Source organism: Eulemur rufifrons, chromosome 11 (genome assembly GCF_041146395.1).
Source record: "Eulemur rufifrons isolate Redbay chromosome 11, OSU_ERuf_1, whole genome shotgun sequence".
In the NCBI taxonomy this organism is placed as follows: Eukaryota; Metazoa; Chordata; class Mammalia; order Primates; family Lemuridae; genus Eulemur; species Eulemur rufifrons.
The window spans coordinates 9,821,795-9,839,936 of NC_090993.1; the positions used below are offsets into that span (position 1 = coordinate 9,821,795).

At 37.2% G+C, this 18,142-nt stretch overlaps 1 protein-coding gene across 1 annotated transcript in view; it reads right to left on the reverse strand.

The window, feature by feature from the left end:
- The window catches only part of LYST (lysosomal trafficking regulator), a 162,987-nt gene that overhangs the window by 21,138 nt on the left and 123,707 nt on the right, over positions 1-18,142 (reverse strand). The window contains exons 42-46 of the mRNA XM_069484565.1: positions 17,224-17,380; positions 14,117-14,257; positions 11,197-11,414; positions 4,786-5,016; positions 1,209-1,398 (exon numbers count right to left, since the gene is read on the reverse strand). Of these exons, the coding sequence (XP_069340666.1) occupies positions 1,209-1,398; positions 4,786-5,016; positions 11,197-11,414; positions 14,117-14,257; positions 17,224-17,380 (937 nt within the window). The remainder of the gene's footprint in view (positions 1-1,208; positions 1,399-4,785; positions 5,017-11,196; positions 11,415-14,116; positions 14,258-17,223; positions 17,381-18,142) is intronic.

The window sequence follows — 18,142 nt, forward strand, 5'->3', positions numbered from 1 at the left end:
AACAGATTGACCTTATCCTACTAACTCTCTAAACTTAAATGTATGCATTATTCCTGACAACTATACAAACAATTATTCATTTAATGATAGAAGTAAGAATGCGCCTAAAAGAACTGTGGCCTGGCCAGTAAACTTGATTTCTTTAAGTGACTGATGTTTGGCCGGGGCGCTGGCACGCTGGCATTGCATTGCAGGTGGAAGGCTATATATGGACTCCGAGGAGCACAGTACACAGAAGGTGATGATAAATGCTAACAGTGCTGACTACGAGGCATCTGGTCCACAAGTCAGCTTTCAGGCACAGCTGCAGACAGCCTGGTACGAACACAGGAGTGCCCTCAGTCATTCATGTTAGTGCCCTAAGTCCATGCCTAGTAAGTAGGGAGAGTTCTTTTGCATCCAGGGAAATGGTTAATTTGGAAGGGCTGAGGGATTACTGAAGTGGAAAATGTCTCTAGTTTTTCAGGGTCTACTTGACATTTAGAAATACGAAGAGGCCTTGACTGCCCAGCACTTTTCCCCATGTGGCTTTTAGTGAGTCCTGCATGAGGAGTCAGAAGATTGCTTTTCAAGGGTGTATGTTTTTAAAACCTATTTGCACGTCTACTTGACTCCCTTGTTTGGTTTGTTTGTTTGTTTAAATCAATGACTATATCTCCCTCTTCCTTTTTTTTTTTTTTTTTTTTAAAGAGATAGGGTCTCACTCTGCTGCCCATGTCGGAGCGCAGTGGCGCAATCGTAGCTCACTACAGCCTCACACTCTTGGGCTCAAGCGATCCTCCCACCTCAGCCTCCCAACTAGCTGGTACTACAGGCACACACCACCACGCCTGGCTCCATGACCGTATCTTCTTAAGTATTAGATTTTTTGTTCAAATATATCTGTCTTTTCTGGGGTTCAAGAGCCTCAAAGTATACATTTACATCAAATTAATAATGTTTTCATCTTGTGAACATAACCATTCATTCTTGACTCCTTCAAACTCCTTCTCTCATTTCAAACAGCACTGCACTTAATTCTCATTTTTTTTCATGTGGTATGTTTTCATTCCTACCTTGCACTAAATAGCCACAAATTTGAGCAGAGTTTCTCACCAAGGACTCAGACAAATTTAGAAGTAAAACAAAATGACAGCACAGATGAGCAGGAAACATTCAAATCTTATGAAAGATATATCCAGAATGATTTTCGTCATGTTTTATTTTACCTTGCTCCTTGCTGTATGTCATCAGAAGACAGAAATTTCGGGACAAACCACAGATTGCTCTGGTGGGCAGAGCCTGGAGAGAACCAAATCTTTCTCCATGGGGCTGGCTGAAGCAGACCACAGGTACTGGAGCACTTGGGGAACCCACATACTCTCCCCATTTCAAGCCTTTTATCCATGACAATGGACTCTAAAACCAAGAAAAGTAAACAGTATGATTTTTAAAAAGGGGGGTGATACAGAATTACTTCTAATTTAAATTCTAAGCAAAGGAAGAGAAAGTAATATAAATTATAAGTTCTTTGAGGGCAAGAATTCTCTTATGCTTTTTTATTTCCCTGTGCTTAGCATATAGAAATATGTGCTCCTTATTTGATTTTTATTCGGTGGCTCTGGCCTAACTTGCATTAAAGTGTCTGGCTAATATTTCAAAATTCCTTGAAACGTGAGCAGAAAGAAAAAAGAATTTAAGTGTATTTCTTTCAATCCAGCTGAAATACTTAAAGTTGACACCTACAGGAGGATTGTAATTTGGCAGTGTGCCAAGCCACATGCCACACGCCGTACAGAAAACCTCACTCAACTATGACTGAGGTCAGGGAACACCTCTGATTTGTCTGTGTGCCTGGAATATAGTAGGCTCCTAAGAGATGTTTCATGAATGAACTGAAAAGTATTTAACTATGGAGTATTGAGAGGACTAGAGCATCTCTAGAAAATACTAGTAGGTACTAGAGAAGAAAAGACATAAGAAGGAATTGTCAGTGAAAAACAAAAGAGGAGGAGCTCGAACAGTGGGCTTTGGGTACATAAAACTGAGGGAAGACTCTGTAGAGTGACACCACGTGCCTGCCCATGAACAGTAATCAAAGTTTCCTCTACCTCAAATAAAAATAATTACCAAGAAATTTTGAAATCAAGCAGAGAAGAAACCATGTCCTTTTTAGGAGTTTCTCCCAACAGTTCTATTCTTTTTGTTCTCTTTTCACTGTTTTATCCTCTATGAATCTCTTCTTTTTAAATGGATTTTTCCCTCTTTCAGACATTTAAAAGTTTAATCATTTTAACTCTTCAGGGGAAATGCTACATAAATGTAATAAAAATAATATACTAAGCAATTTTCAGTCAGTTCCACAAAAAAAAACCTAATGGTTTTCAGTGAAATTTGCTTATGTTATTTTTCAATGAATGGAAAAAAGGCATCACTGGCCTACATTGTATCTTTTAAAAATTTATGCCGCTTTAGGGCCTCTAATAATTCTGTCAGATTGTTTAGGGGACATATGTTAATATACAGTCTTAAATGATATCAGAGTCTAAAAAAATGAGTATCTCTAGAAAAGCTGAAGAGCTTCAGGAATGCTAAAGTGGGGACAGAGAGGTTAGGATCAGATATTTTGAAAACTAGCTTTTTCGAAAATTTTGTCTATCAGTGTTAAAGTAGAGAAAAACATGTGTGCTGAGCTATAGTTATATCATTCACAATTCTTTGCCAGAAAATTCCTTTTATGTAAATTGCAGAGTGTAAAGTTTTAGTTTTTCAATTACTCACAAAGATACAATGGCAACTGTTTTACATCATAGTATGCAGAAAAGAACAGTGCTTTATTTAAATGCTTTCCATACAGCTCTGATTGTTTTAAACTTCAGTGATGAACTGCAGTTCACACAAGCATATCTGTGTCATCCAGATGACCTGTTTATAACTGAGGACTGGGGCTCAGCTTCAGGGCCAGCATTTGCACTTTGTGTAGATGTCAAAGTGAAGGCCCAAGCAGTCAAGGAGCAGTACTGTGTGGAAGGCTTCATGGTGGTTCAAATAAAAAGTAGCGGCATAATGTCATTACACGTCACACAGACATGTAGCAAGCCAAACTTTAAAGAACTTGTGCTTGAGAAGACATTAATTTAGGAAATAGTGAGTGTTCACTACATGTCAGGCACTGTCCTAGGAACTGGAGACACAGTGATGAAAAAGACAAAGTCCTTGTCTCCATGGAGTCACCACTCTAGCTCGGATGGGAGAGCTAGATAAGTAACTAAACAAATACATATGCAATATGTCAGGTGGCGGAAATGCTATATGAAGCAAAATGAAGACGGGGAAGAGGACTGAGAATGATGGAACTGCTGTTTTAGATATAATCAGATCTAGATATAATCGGAGCTGCACGAAAAGCATTTAAATGGGGCTCAGGCAAGACTCTGAGGAAATGTCTGTGCAGAGACCTGAATGAAATGAGTGAGCCAACTGGGGCTATAGCTGGGGACAGGCTATTCCAGGTGGAGGAACAGTGCAAAGGTCCTGAGGTGGGAATGAGACCGGTTGGGATGACATTTCCACTGTGAGCCTTTTTATAATATATAATATGCCAACTTAAAATGAGCAATAAGTATAGTAGTAAATTAAATAGCACTTACTAATTTTCAGAGATGTACTATAAAATTACTTTGATATATTAAAGTAACAGATTGTAGTTAAAAATAGTAACCCTGGTAATGACAGTGACTAAAATGATTTGTGAGGCATCATAAACACAAAATCAAAAATATAGCTTTCTAGTATGAAACTCAATATTGGTGACTTGGTTTTAGTAAAACAACATTGTCTATCATATTAATATTTTAAAATTAAATTTTACTGGTTGAATAAGTTTTATTTGTATTTAACATGTAAATTTGACATATGTGAACTATGAGCATACAGAATTTTCATGTAGTGTTCTGTCTGACATAAAGTAGTATTATTACAAGGAAAAACTGTCAAAACAAGGTCGGTGAAAACCTTTCCTCTTAAAATGGATCACAGGTTACTGCAGTTTGAGATACACTGCTGTATTTCATTTAAGGTTCTTCACAACCTCTTTTCTTTACCATGTCATTTTTTTTTTTAATTTCTTTCTGCAAACTCTTATAATACTTTACAATTCACATTTTATCATCTTATGCTACTTTTATAATGAAGAACTGAGTTGAAGATTAAAATCCATTTTACTTTTAAGGCTTGCTTGCTTTATTTTTCTATTTCAAAGTAAAAATTATACCTATTTCCTATTTTTAGAGACAATACTTTTTACGATTACAATCTGGAGAGGCCAAAGAAAAATGTGTACAGTTTCCCCGTAAGTGTAAACCAGAACATCCATGCCGCTGGTCAGTCCTTTTGGTTGCAGATGATAACCAGGCCCCTGCTACGCACGTGTACACTGGCATACCCATGCTTCAGCTGCTCTCTAGTCCTCCCCTCTTGTTAGCAAAATCCTGTTATGTCACTACCTTGGGAAGCTTTCCCTGGTAATGACCCTTCTCTCTGCTCTCTAAGGGAGTCTGTCTGACACAATCAATTTGCTTTTCCTTTGAGCTCCCCAAAGCACTCTCCTCATATCCCTAACACAGCATTTATCTCGCACAGGATATTGCTTTTGCTGCCTGCACCTGTCTTGCGCTGGCTGGTGCACAGCTTTAGGCCAGGACCGTGCTATTCATTTCTGTGTCCCTAGAGAGCCTAGAAGAGGGCCTGGCATTGCAGAAGTCTAATCAGGTTTTGCTGAATTCTATTGAAATCCAAATGACATACCGGATAGGTGATTTCTTTGACCTGTTCTCGAGTCTCTCTGAAAGCAAACTGCACTAACAACCCCACAGCGGCCGGAAGCTCTCCTTCGATGTTGAGCTTGGCTCCAGGTCTGCTTGCATGAGCTGTGTGGAACAGCTGGCGAGGAGTCTGCCCATAGGTCTTTATCATGGTCTCCAGTGCCCGTCTCTGAACTGGATCTTCAACTGCAGAGACATCCATTCCAAAATATGTCTATACAGTACAAGAGGAAAAGAACAAGAGACATGTAGCATATGGCAAGATTTGGCAATAATACCAAAGGGAAAAACAATACTTTCTTTTCTTTTCTAGCCAATGGTTCACTCCTCTCTATTTCAAAAGGAAATGATTTAAAATTGTTTTTGATCATTAATGGTCTGAGATCAGAATACAAGGAATCAATGTTTCTGAATGGGTGAACAAAAATAGTGTATCTTGACAATTGGTTTTAATTAGGTACATTTATAAAAGTCCTTTCTAATTTAAGACCTGAGAATATGTATGACTTCATGCATAATACCAAGTTATCGAAGAAGTTGCTTGTCCAAAGAGATATATAGGAAAAGGCAAAATGAAGTTAAAAAACAATGCTGGTAGGTAGTTCAAGAGAACATTACTTAGGTTCTAAAGAAAATTATAAATGATTCCGAAAGAGTAGCAATGAAAATTACAAGCTTTTTAATGTAAAGGGTATTATTACCTGTTTCTTCTTAGTGTTGTCATCCCTTAAAATCAGATAGAGAGCAATATGCATTTACTTGTTTATTTCTAAAGCTAGCAGTCAGTAGCTGAGTACAGATAGGCCATATTTTGTGCATACCTATTTGAACAGTTTAGCTTTTGGCATTTAATCAGTCACAGCAACTTTCATTTACATATCTAGATATAACATTTCTATAAGTGAAAAAATAAAATTTCAAAGATACTTCACAAGTTAAATAATCTTCAACACTATTCCCCTCACCATCACTCCTAGCACCAGGGGTCAAATATTTGTTACAGATGCACATCTAAGCAGGGCATTTGTAATGGCTATTTGACTTAATGTACTAAAACAAAAATCAAATGCTGATTGGTATAATCCTATAGCCAGAATTCTTTTAAAGTTTATTTTTCTCCCATTGTATAGATTGTCTGTTTGCTCTGTTAATTATTTCCTTGGCTGTGCAGAAGATTTTTAATTCAATCAAGTCCCATTTATTTATTTTTGTTGTTGCTGTGATTGCCATTGGGGTTTTCTTCATAAATTCTTTGCCTAGCCTGGAATCTAGAAGAGTTTTTCCAACATTTTCTTCTAGAATTCCTACGGTTTTGTGTCTTACATTTAAGTCCTTTATCCATCTTGAGTTAATTTTTGTGGGTGGTGAGAGAGATGAATCCTGTTTCATTTTTCTGCATGTGGCTATCCAGTTATCCCAGCACCATTTATATTTAATAAGAATTATTTTCCCCAGTGTATATTGTAGTCTGCTTTGTCAAAGATCAGCTGGCTGCATATGGATGGTTTTACATCTGGGTTTTCTGTTTGGTTGCATTGGTCTATGTCTCTATTTTTGTGCCAATACCATGCTGTTTTGGTTACTATAGGCTTACAGTATAGTTTGAAGTCTGGTAATGTGATGCCTCCTGATTTGTTCTTTTTCTTAAAATTGCTTTGCTATTCAGATTCTTTTTTGGCTCCACATGAAGCATAGAATTATTTTTTCTAGATCTGTGAAATATGACATTGGTATTTTGATGGAGATTGCATTGAATCTGCAGATCACTTTGGGTAGTATGGACATTTTAACAATGTCAATTCTATCGATCCACAAGCATGACATGTTTTTCCACTTGTTTGTATCATCTGTGATTTCTTTCCTCAAGCTACATATCCAATAAAGGACTAATAATCAGAATCTACAAGAACTCAAGCAAATCAGGAAGAAAAAAAATCAAACAACCCCATTAAAAAGTGGGCAAAAGACATGAACAGAAGCTTTTCAAAAGCAGGTAGATAAATGGTCAATAAACATATGAAACAATACTCAACATCACTAATCATCAGGGAAATGCAAATCAAAACCACAATGAGATAACACTGTACCCCTGTTAGAATGGCTTTTATTAAAAAGTTCAAAAATTATAGATGCTGGCGTGGATGCAGAGAGAAATGAACGCTTAAACACTGTTGGTGGGACTGCAAATTAGTACAACCTCTATGGAAAACAGTATGGAGATTCTGCAACAAACTAAAAGTAGACATACCATTTGATCTAGCAATCCCGCTACTAGGTATTTACCCCAAGGAAAAGAAGTCATTTTGTCAAAAAGACACCTGCACTCGAATGTTTATTGTAGCACAATTCACACTTGAAAGATGTGGACTCAACCCAAGTGCCCATCAATTCATGAGTGAATTAACAAAATTTGGTATATGTATATATCATGGGGTACTACTCAGCCATGAGGAAGGATGACTTAATGCTTTTTGCAACAATTTGGATGGAAATGGAGGTCATTCTCCTAAGTATCTAAAAAATGGAAAAACAAATACCACGTCTCACCATTAAATTGGAACTGATGAACACACATGTGCATAGAGGGAAGTACATCTCAAAGGAAATCAACCAGGGGGTGCGGAGGGGATGTGCAAAAACTACCTAATGGGTACAATGAACACTATCTAGGTGACAGGCACACTTTTAACTCTGACTCAAGCATTACAAAAATGATCTGTATAACCAAAAACATTTGTACCCCTATAATAGTTTGAAATTAAAAAAATTATTTTTAAATATGGCCTCTTTATATTCTGTGATATCAGTTTCTGTTTATTAGTGAATGATAAATTAAGGTCAAAAGGCATTTCTACATGCCTTTTTTAACTCAATTCTTAATTCAGAGACTGTGTACTTAATCACTACTTTGTTTGCCTCATGAACTGAATTTTATTAAAATCTTAAGAACAATGGCATAAACTCTATCTTTTTAAAAGTACTAAAGTCCCAAAGAAGTGAAAATTCCATTCAGATGAGAATTATCTTGTATATTTAGTCTTTGGATACTCTTAATGTGAATTTTATACAAGAATAGCTGAAAAGATGGTGCAGGATTATAGGCACAGAGTACACTGAGGTTAACGTCAAAATTCCTAATTGCTTTAAAAGTTGCATTTTAGGATCAAATGTAAATGAAGCAAGAAAACTATACCTGAAGCTTTGCCTTTACTTTATATTTGATGGGGTTTAGGACATGCTACCCCAAAATACAGCACATTGGCATATTGACTATTTTAAGTTGAAGGAATCTGATGAACAGCATGTGCGGGAAGGACTTTTTGACCTTTCCCTGAAGCAGGTCATAATGGAGAGGTGCCTCCCCTATACCTACAGGAAAGGGGCATCCTTATTTCTGAAGACAAAGGGACACAGAGAGGAATCTGAGCAAACAGGGTTTGCTGTTTCCCCCAGGTGATTACACTTAGCTCACACTCCTTTGTCCTATCATATTTCTCCATGACACTTCAGACTTCATCAAATCTAGCATAAAAACACTCAGGTTTAACCACTTCTTGGGGGCTTTATTTCCTTAGGAAGCTTCCCATGTGACATAAAACTTGTATTAAATAAATTTGTATGTTTTTTTCTGTTAATCTGTTTTTCTTTTCTGTTTTCTTTTGGCAGAGGCCCCAGCCAATTAACCTAAGATGGGTAGAAGGCCAAGATACTTTTCCTACCCTATATACTATACTACTGTCATGCATAAAATTATTATTCACCAATTAAACTGTATTATTCTCCTTTTTAAATAATAAACGTTCCCACAGCATTTATTTTCTATTAGAGTCATCAGGAAAGCTGTCTTATTCTCTCTTCTAGACTGTAAATCTCTTAAGGAATTTAATTTTATATTACCTCAGAGGTAATCAAAATAATAATGGAACAAAAAAAAAGAGATTTTTATTTTAAAACTACTTTTTGGGAATGGATCACTGGCATAAATAAGCTCAGATATGGAGGGTTTTACTGTAGGTTCTGTGTGTACCTTTTAGCTGTATTTGTTATAAGCACTTGTAGATTTGTTATACTCTCCACAGAAAATTACAGTTGGTAGGGAAATCCAAGAGCAATCTAATTCTACCTAATAATTTTAAAGTTAGGAAAACAAAGAGGTTAAATGTCTTATGCAGCGGATTAGTGGTTAATCTGTTGTACTTGTTTTTGAGTAACCACTAGGCAGTACCAGGAAATACCTCTCTCCTCAGAATTTGTGTTTTTACCTCCTGCTCTTTGAGGAATTTCCTTTGAGAGGCCTCATTCAGACTCTACTACCACATCCAGGCAGGCACAGCTACCCCAACTTTCCTAACCCTGCTCACCCTATACCCTTAAATCCCAGAGCCTAGCAAAATAGATGTTTCCTGAACAGATAAGATTTTTTTTTTTTTAAACTTAGTCTATTTAACAATATTGAAAAGCACATGTGAAAGTGTAACGGTTCTACTTCTAGGAATTTGTCTTAAGGAAATGAAGATGTACATAAAGAAATAACCTCAGGAATATTAATTTTAATAGCAAACAAATCCTGGCTAAATATCCACAAATAGAAGACTGGTTAAATAAATTATCATATAGTCACACTTTAGAATACAGGTTGAATTCCTTATCTGAAATGCTTAGCACTAGAAGTGTTTCAGATTTCCGACTTTTTTTTTTTTTTTTTTTGGATTTTGGAATATTTGCATTATATACTTACTGGTTTAGCATCTCTAATCTGAAAATCTGAAATCCAAAATGCTCCAATGAGCATTTCCTTTGAGTGCCATGTTGGTGCTCAAAAGGTTTCTGATTTAGGAGCATTATGGATTTTGGGTTTTTGGATTAGAGATGCTCAACTTCTAGGAAGTGGCCATTAAAAATCATGTACAATGATAACTAATGACTTGAATATATTTACGACTACCTTGTTCCGGGACAGAAAAAGGTTACCAAATAGTATTAATATTATTATTATATAAATGGAATATATATATGTATAGAAAAAAGTCTGGAAAATGGTTTCAATATTTATCTCTGGATGATGATGTCAAAGTTGATTTTTAAATTTCTTCCTATTCCTAGTCTGTATTTTATACATTTTTCTAAAAAGCATAAGTAGTTTTTTCTGAAATGAGGAAAAATAATGCCATTTAAAAATAGAACATATATGCAGAATAATGCACTGAAAAGAGTGAACATGCAAGCTTCACTGCTCTCCTTGGAAAGGCCCGCTTGCAAGGTCAGCCTCTGGCTGGTGTCTGGGAACTTGGATTTCAGGAGAGTTCCCAACATTCCCTAACTGATAAAAGAGGCTTCCTGTGCTGGACAGTATGTACAGTTTATGCTGAACACCTGCTTTCCTTCTGGGAGTCTGGAATTTCAGTATGTGCAAGGCAGAGGGTGCCTACATGACTAGCACCCAGTAAAATCCCTGAGCACTCGAGTCTCTAATGAGCTTCCCTGGTAGACAACATTTCACATATGTCATCACAACTTGGTGCTGGAGGAAGTGAGTCTGTTCTTTGTGATTCACCAGGAGACACTTGGAAGTATGTGCCTGGTTTCTCCCAGACTTTGCCCCACGCTCCTTTACCCTTTGCTCTGTGGTCCCCAACCCCCAGGCAGTGGACTGGTGCCAATCCATGGCCCGTTAGGAACCAGGTCACACAGCAGGAGGTGAGCAGCAGGCTGCGAATGAGTTGAGCCAGGCTTCATTTGTATTTACAGCCGCTCCTCATTGCTCGCATCACCACAAAAGTTCCACCTCCTGTCAGATCAGCCGTGGCACTAGATTCTCATAGTACTGTGAACCCCCTACTGCGAACTGCGCATGTGAGGGATCTAGGGTGCATGCTCCTTATGAGAATCTACTGCCTGATGACCTGAGGTGGAGCTGAGGTGGTGATGCTAGTGCTGGGGAGCAGCTGCAAATACAGATGATTATTAGCAGAGAGGTTTGACTGCACAATAAATGTAATGCACTTGAATCATTCTGAAACCATCCCCCCAACCCTGTCTGTGGAAAAATTATCTTCCATGAAATGGTCTGCTGGTGCCAAAAAGACTGGGGACCTCTGCCTTTGCTGATTTTGCTTTGTGTCATTCACTGTAATAAACCTGAGCTGCTGAATCCTTAAATCCGCCTAGTGAATCATCAAACCTGTGGGTGGTTTTAGAGAACTCCTGACACAGATAGTAACTTATTTTCAAAGAGATGAAATATGAAACCTGAAAAATGCTGAGTAACACTTTAATGTTATTGCCAATTCTCATTGATAACGTGCGTATTTTAAAGCAACAGCCTAACAGCTAACCTTACAGTCTTCCGATTCTATCTTATATAAATGTAGATTATTTTAAAAGAGTCACTTACAGCAGGATGAAAAACATTGATGGCTTGAACAGAAGCCTTCCCCTTTTGCTTATACCCAAACACTAAGTCAATCCACTGACAGATGTTCTGGGACACGTAGTCAGACTCTAGAGCCTGCCGATGGATGAGGATGAAAAGACGAGGATCATTGCGTGCCCAAGGGGGGAGGTTGACGTGATTAACCCGTTCACCATTCTGACGCACCCCAAAATCAAAACCTAAAAGAAAAGATTAATATTAACATTTATCTTTCCAAAAGCATGCTTTATTCAGCCCACAGAAAAGGTCTTAAGAATTCAAAGAAACAGCTGATTATGTGCTACAATCAGAAAAAGGAATACCAAAGAGGATTTACCTTTTACATAAGAAAAATCATTGCTTATCTACTTACTTACCTACTAGTACGGCTACGTGCATTAACACTATCCTAATTAAATTTGAGATCTTTCAACTTTATCCTTCTGCCACTTCATAACATATTGAAGAAAAAGCAGAAAGCCATTGCCTAGTAAATCCAATAGTCCCATTAATCAAATCTTCAAATGCAACAAGTGCTTAAATATCTATTCATCTGTAAACTTGATTAAAATAAAACTCAGGCTTTGTATAAGCATTTCTGGATTCTTGGTATTAATATTTTAATACATTTAAGATTGTTTATATTTAATAAATATTAGTATTCTGTAGTCTAAAAAACTCAATTACTACAAAGTATATACATTCCTAGAATGAATTGTCATAGTCTATTAATTTTATGGTAAGTTTATAGGTCTGTTCTGACTTCCTTTCTACTAAGCATTCCTGTAGACAACAAAATTATCCTAACACATGGAAAAGAGCATTCTTCTGTGATGTAAATGAGCTAATATCTAACTGTCTCATTAGTCTGTTACTATAAACAAAAATCTCAGAAGTGTTTATTTTAAAAAATTATCCTCAAAGAAATGTTACCTTTGAACAGAAATGGCTTGTTGGGCTACATTTTATGGTGTGCTGAAGATCATAACAGAATGAAAATTAAAAAGAATCTTTTAAAAGCTAATTAAGCTCCATATACAATGAAGGTCTACTTTTTGATCTTGTGAAAACAGTTAGAAGGATATTCATCAAATTGTCTGGAATTACTTCAAAATGATATGACATAGAATATAAACCAAGGGCTTATACGAACTTCACATGGGATGGGGTGAGGCATCTCAGAAAGCTCAGCAGTCATCACGCAGAGCAGCTTCAGGGTGATTTAAGATGGACTGGCTGGGCACCTGCAGGACTCTGTGTGTGCAGCTTTGGGAGAGGCAGCAGCAGGAACTTATCTACTTAACAACAGCGAAGGAGGCACCTAAGGGCTGGGCTGGGGAGGGGCTGGGTAGTAGCAGGTTTCTACAAACTAAATCATTCCCAACTCTCAGGTGTTCTGGGGGCACATCACAGAGGTGGACACTCCTCACCCAGAGCAGATGACTGGCCTAGAAGAATGTCGGTAGGAAATGCTATGGTGTGCACTGTAGAAAATGATATTTTCCAAAAATGGCTACAACATTCCCTGTCTTGAATGCTTTTCCAAAATCTTGCTACTCTCCATCATATGGCAAATCTTGCTTTTAATCTGGACAGGCACTTGTGACTTCCTCACTGAATGGAATGCAGTGGAATGATGCTGCGCGACTGTCAGGGCTGGGTGGGAAAAAGCCACGCAGCTTCTGCTAGTCTCTCTCTTGGGACATGCACCTTTGGAACCCTGAGTTGCTAAGTAGGATATCCAGGGTTGCTATGCTGTGAGGAAGCCCAAATGAGCCCATGTGGACAGACCGCGTAGAAAAGCACTGACGCTGCACGAAGAGAAAGAGATGTCTGCCAGCTGCCTACTGCTCCACTCCCTGCCTGTTCCAGCTCCAGCCAATCTGAATGCAACTGCATGAGAGACCCTGAGCCAAAACCACCTGACTGAGCTGCACCCGAACTTCTGACCTACAAAGACTATGACAGACAATGAATTTATTATTGTTTTAAGCCACCAAGTGTTGGGATTATTTATTACATAGCCGTAGATAGCTGGAGCATACATATAAGAGACCATGGACAGGGAAAACAAGCAGATTTAAATATGAGTCCCAAACTGAAAGCCACAAGGCAGGTATTCCAAATTGCAGATGCTGGTATTTGACTGAGGCATTTCTCACTTGGGCAACACTATAAAACATGCTCCAGGGTAAGCAGCAGTATGGATTTATTAACGATTCTCAAAAAAACCTCAGAGAGGCTAGTTAGTAGAAAACAAAATGCTAAAGTAATTTGCCCAACACGAACTCCCTTAAAGATATAATTCTCAATTTCATATGTTCCTAAGAGTCACATAAAAATATGGAATCAAGCAATGTAGGAAAATGACCAAAAGATACCGCTTAAAGGGTTAACTGATCTATTTAAAAACAGGTAAGGTTGGCCAAGATTGTTGGTCATTGGCATCACAGAAAATTTGTTTTCTCCTCCAGTATTCCTTTAGGGTGTTAGATAATTCTGGTTAGAGTATTTTATTTTTATTTCTGTCATTCTTCATAAAATAACAGATTTTTAGTTAATTTACATTTTGCTTTCAATAGTCATACTAATTATTTTTAATGAATATATTATAACCTCCATATTCAGAAAAAAGAATAAAGCAATTTTTACAATAAAATTAAAACATGTTTACAAATAATTGTAATAGTTAATAGTTACAGTCTTTCAAATATATTTAATCCTATAAAATACTTAATATCCTCAAGCTTATTTGAAAATAAAATTATATACTTGACAAAGGAATTTCTCTTATTTGGGAACTCAAATTTTAGAACTTACAAAAGCTATTTTTATTTTTGGAAAATAATAAAACAACCACAAACCCTCAGAAATGTAAATTAGAAATAATTTGTTGCTATACCTTCACGGTTAACTAAGAACTCTGGAAGATAGAAAAACTCTGGGATAAGTTCTTTCACATCAGTCATAGATTCAAAAGATGAGAGGCGCCAAGTTGTATTTGTAGAATGAAAAGTTCTGTCTGGAATGTCAAAACTTTGATCTATAAACAAATACAAACAACATAATTAAGACACAAAGACCTAATTCCATTTGAGGCCTGTCATAATTAATTTACTTTTGCTACTTCAGAAAGATTAAAATAATGTTCATTTTGTTTGTTCATAGTTTAAAAGAGGTTATTCATATTCTTGAAAATAAATATTTCTATAAATAATTTGAGATATTACATTATTTTTCATCTGTATTATGCTTTCATAATATACATAATAGATGAATTTATATCACTTATTTGTTTAATTGATTACCTTCTGTCTACCCAAGCAGAATTAGAGTTCCATAAAAGCAGGGGCCTGGGTATTGCCCACATCTAGCATATAATGAGTACTCAGTAATGATTTATTTATTGAATGAATGAATAATGAAAAGGAAAATTAAAGTTCAAGTAGGTAAATAATTTTTTCTTTATCAGGAAGCAAATTATTCCTTCATCTCTAACTGTTAAGACCATTTTTTCCCCTTGTTTTCTTTTTGTTTTGGGTGTGTATGGGGTGCATTGCTTTTTAGGTGCTCTAACTCTAAGCTAAAGAATTGAGTAAAATTCCCTATGAATGAAAATAAAGCTAAGCATAGTCACTCTTTTAAAAGTTTTTTTCCAGTATAGACAATTAATAATCAAATTAAGACTTTAATTTGGACTCTGTCTCTTTTCTGTCAACAATTATCAGACTTTCTAGCCATAAGGAAGGACTAGATTAAATGATATCCAAAACCTGGCCCCTGAAGACAGCAGTGTACATGTTTCTCAGGAACCACGTTGCATGATCTAAAAACTCTTCAGAACTTGTTGAAACTTGAACACATCTTTTCATTTGGAGACTGGCACAAACCAATCTCAGCATCAAGCAAAACACAATTCCAAAAGGATGTGTTAAGTTTCTTCTCCAAGCCTTAGTTGTTCTGCTGAGCAACATTTACTATCCCTTTTATCACTTTCTCATCTACTCTGTTCAGTCAGTCAGCATTGGCTAGCCACTAAATAAAATCTAGGAAGAAATAAGGTTTATAAATATTTATTTTTTCTCAGAAAGTATGGAGGGCCATTTAAACAAATACCTCCTAACTCACTGAGGAGAAAAAGTTTCAATCTAGACGGAATTCAGAAAAATTAAGGCAATTCTGTAAGGCTACGGTGGGGTCACAGACTCTAGAGCTGAGACTAAGGAACTGTGGAACAAGAGAAGCACACTGTGGCTTCTGTTCAGATTTTAAGATTCTCTGTAGCTTCCTAAATTTTTTTAAAAAGTACTACTACAAATTCTTATAATCTAGAAACCAGGGGTTCTCACCCGGCAGCACTTTCACCCTCCAGGGATTCTTTGGCAATGTCTGGAAACATTCTGGATTCTCAGGACTGGGATGGGGAGGTGGTGTACGGTACCAGTGGCATTAGTGGGGAGAGGCCAGGGATGCTGCTAAATCACCTGCGCCTACAATGCACAAGGCAGCCTCCATGACAAAAAAATTACGTAGCATGAAAGGACTATAGAGCCAAGGTTGAGAATCCCTGTACTAAACCGTAAGTCTAGATGTAAATTCAAAAGCCAACAAATATCATTTTAAACTAATGAGATAAAAAAGTGAATGGGGATTGAGGTAGTCCAGGATTTAAAAAATCTATTCATAAATACACAATGAAGAAAACATGATATTACATATGAATATATTCATAACAGTAATATGAATGAAAAATATTGATAAATTTTAGTTGACTGGGAGTTTTATATTAATGGATGCTTAGGCTACATTAAAAGAAATATAGTCTTAGATGGAGGGAGGTAACAGTTCTGTTACACACTGCAATGGCCTCAAACCACATCTGAAATATTCTTTTTTATTCTGACTGCCATTTTTTAATAAGGACACTCACAAATCAGGATCTGTTCAGAAAGATCTTCAGAATAGTGGCAGGCTTGGAAACCACAGTAAACAAGGATGGCTTAAACATTAGGTTTAAACCTCTTTATTAAGTATAAAACTGTCTTATTTATTGTCTGGTATTCCTTGCTGAAGCTGGGAGAAGGCCGTGCACATAGGAGGCCCTCGACCTGATGTCAAATTAACCAAGGATAATTAACCGGAGGAAAAACAAGACTGAGAGAGAGAAGAGGGAAGGGGTGACAACCTTCAAATATTTGAACAGCTGTCATGTGGAACATTTGTTCTGTGTACTTACAGAGGGACAAATATACGAAAGCCCCTTTTACAAAGTCCATTCCTCCAAGAGGACATATATGAGTAAAAACATAAAGAAGTTCAAGATGGGTTGAGTAAATGAATGGAAAATGATTCCACAAAGGATTCTGGGTGCCAGGAGGAACAACTATAGAGCTAATACCACAGTTCGCATTAGAAACTGACAGCCGAGTGTGTCTCTATTTGCACACAAACCAGGAAATTCACTCCTGTCTGAGTCATCTTCAGGCCTGCAGGCTGCTGCTTACAATGCAAGGTAGAAGATTAACTAGAAAGCTACTACAGTGAAGGTGCCAGTGTGGCTCTTCTATTAGAGACAGGAGTTATAATAAACTACAATAATGTGCTCCCCTTTGACAAACTACAGTAACGTACCCTATGTGCAAATAATGTACGTGGGCTCCAAAGGTAACTTACATGATTTGCAATAATTATTAAGTTCAATGTCTTTAAAAAGTGAATTGCATGTACTTCAAAAGGGTAAATTTTATGGTTTGTGAATTACATTTTAATTTTTAAAAAGTGAGTTGCATTTTTATAAACATAGACATGCTTAATTTGAAGCTAAAATCTGAGACATTAGTAAAATGATTTGGCTTACTACAGCTTTTTGGTGAAGGAATAAATAGAATTCTTTTCCTGTGGGTTGATTAGTCTTGATAGTTCTTAAAAAGCCAGTCAAATTTATTTTTTCTTCTGATGGCCCAACATGACTTTTTATAAAAAACAAAACAAAACAAAAAAAACCCTTACCTTGATAGGCTAAAAACATTTTCGTGAAAGGAGGCATCCTAACGAGGAAGTGGAGCACAGTGCCGCTGTTGGAATAGTGGGAGCCGTAGTGGTAGGGCTGCACAGGAGGCATGGGGTCATCCTCCCTGGCTCCTTTGCGGTACTCTTCCTCCAAGTACTGAAGGACACAGTGAGTCAGAGAGAATTTATGACTGTGGGCCCCAGGCAACACTGCAAAAGCACCGGATGGTTTTCTTTTCCATCCTTCTCTCCCACCCCTTTGCCACCATTCTCTACCGCCTGCTTGCTCTTCTCCCACTGTGTCTGGAGACCTCAGCCTCCTTGAGCACCCTGGAGTCTCCTCCTTGGGGCCCCACCAAGACCAGAACACTAGAGAAGCATGTCACATTCTTCACCTTCACTCTCATTCCCTCACGGAAAACTTCCCTGTTCTGCATCCCTAACTCCCAGCACCATGCCTCCCAACTAATGGCTCCTAATGTCTAAGCTGATCAAGCACTCAAAAATGAGAGCTGCTTCTACCACTAGAGACATCTGCATTTTAAAAGAGAATTTCAAGATGTAATGCTATGTTATTTGGAGAAACGCTTCTCTAGAAGTGGAAACACAATAGAAATGTAAAAACTGTGTCATATTATTGATATTATTAATACTATAACATTTTATGGCTATTTTGTAGTATAGCTGCAAAGACACAGAAAGAAGAATATGGTGGTTTTTCACTGCTCCTATCTTCTCATCATAAAGCAGGAAGCTCATCCAAACATTTACTGTCACTAGTCTCATCTCCCAGAGCTTCTGTCTGGCTCTGATAACAAAGTCAGGTGCAGTGAATCTTCAAGAGTCACTTCCTGATTCCCACAGCAATGCTCCATTTCCAACTGCTAAAGAATCAAATAGTGACAGTCGTAAAATGCTT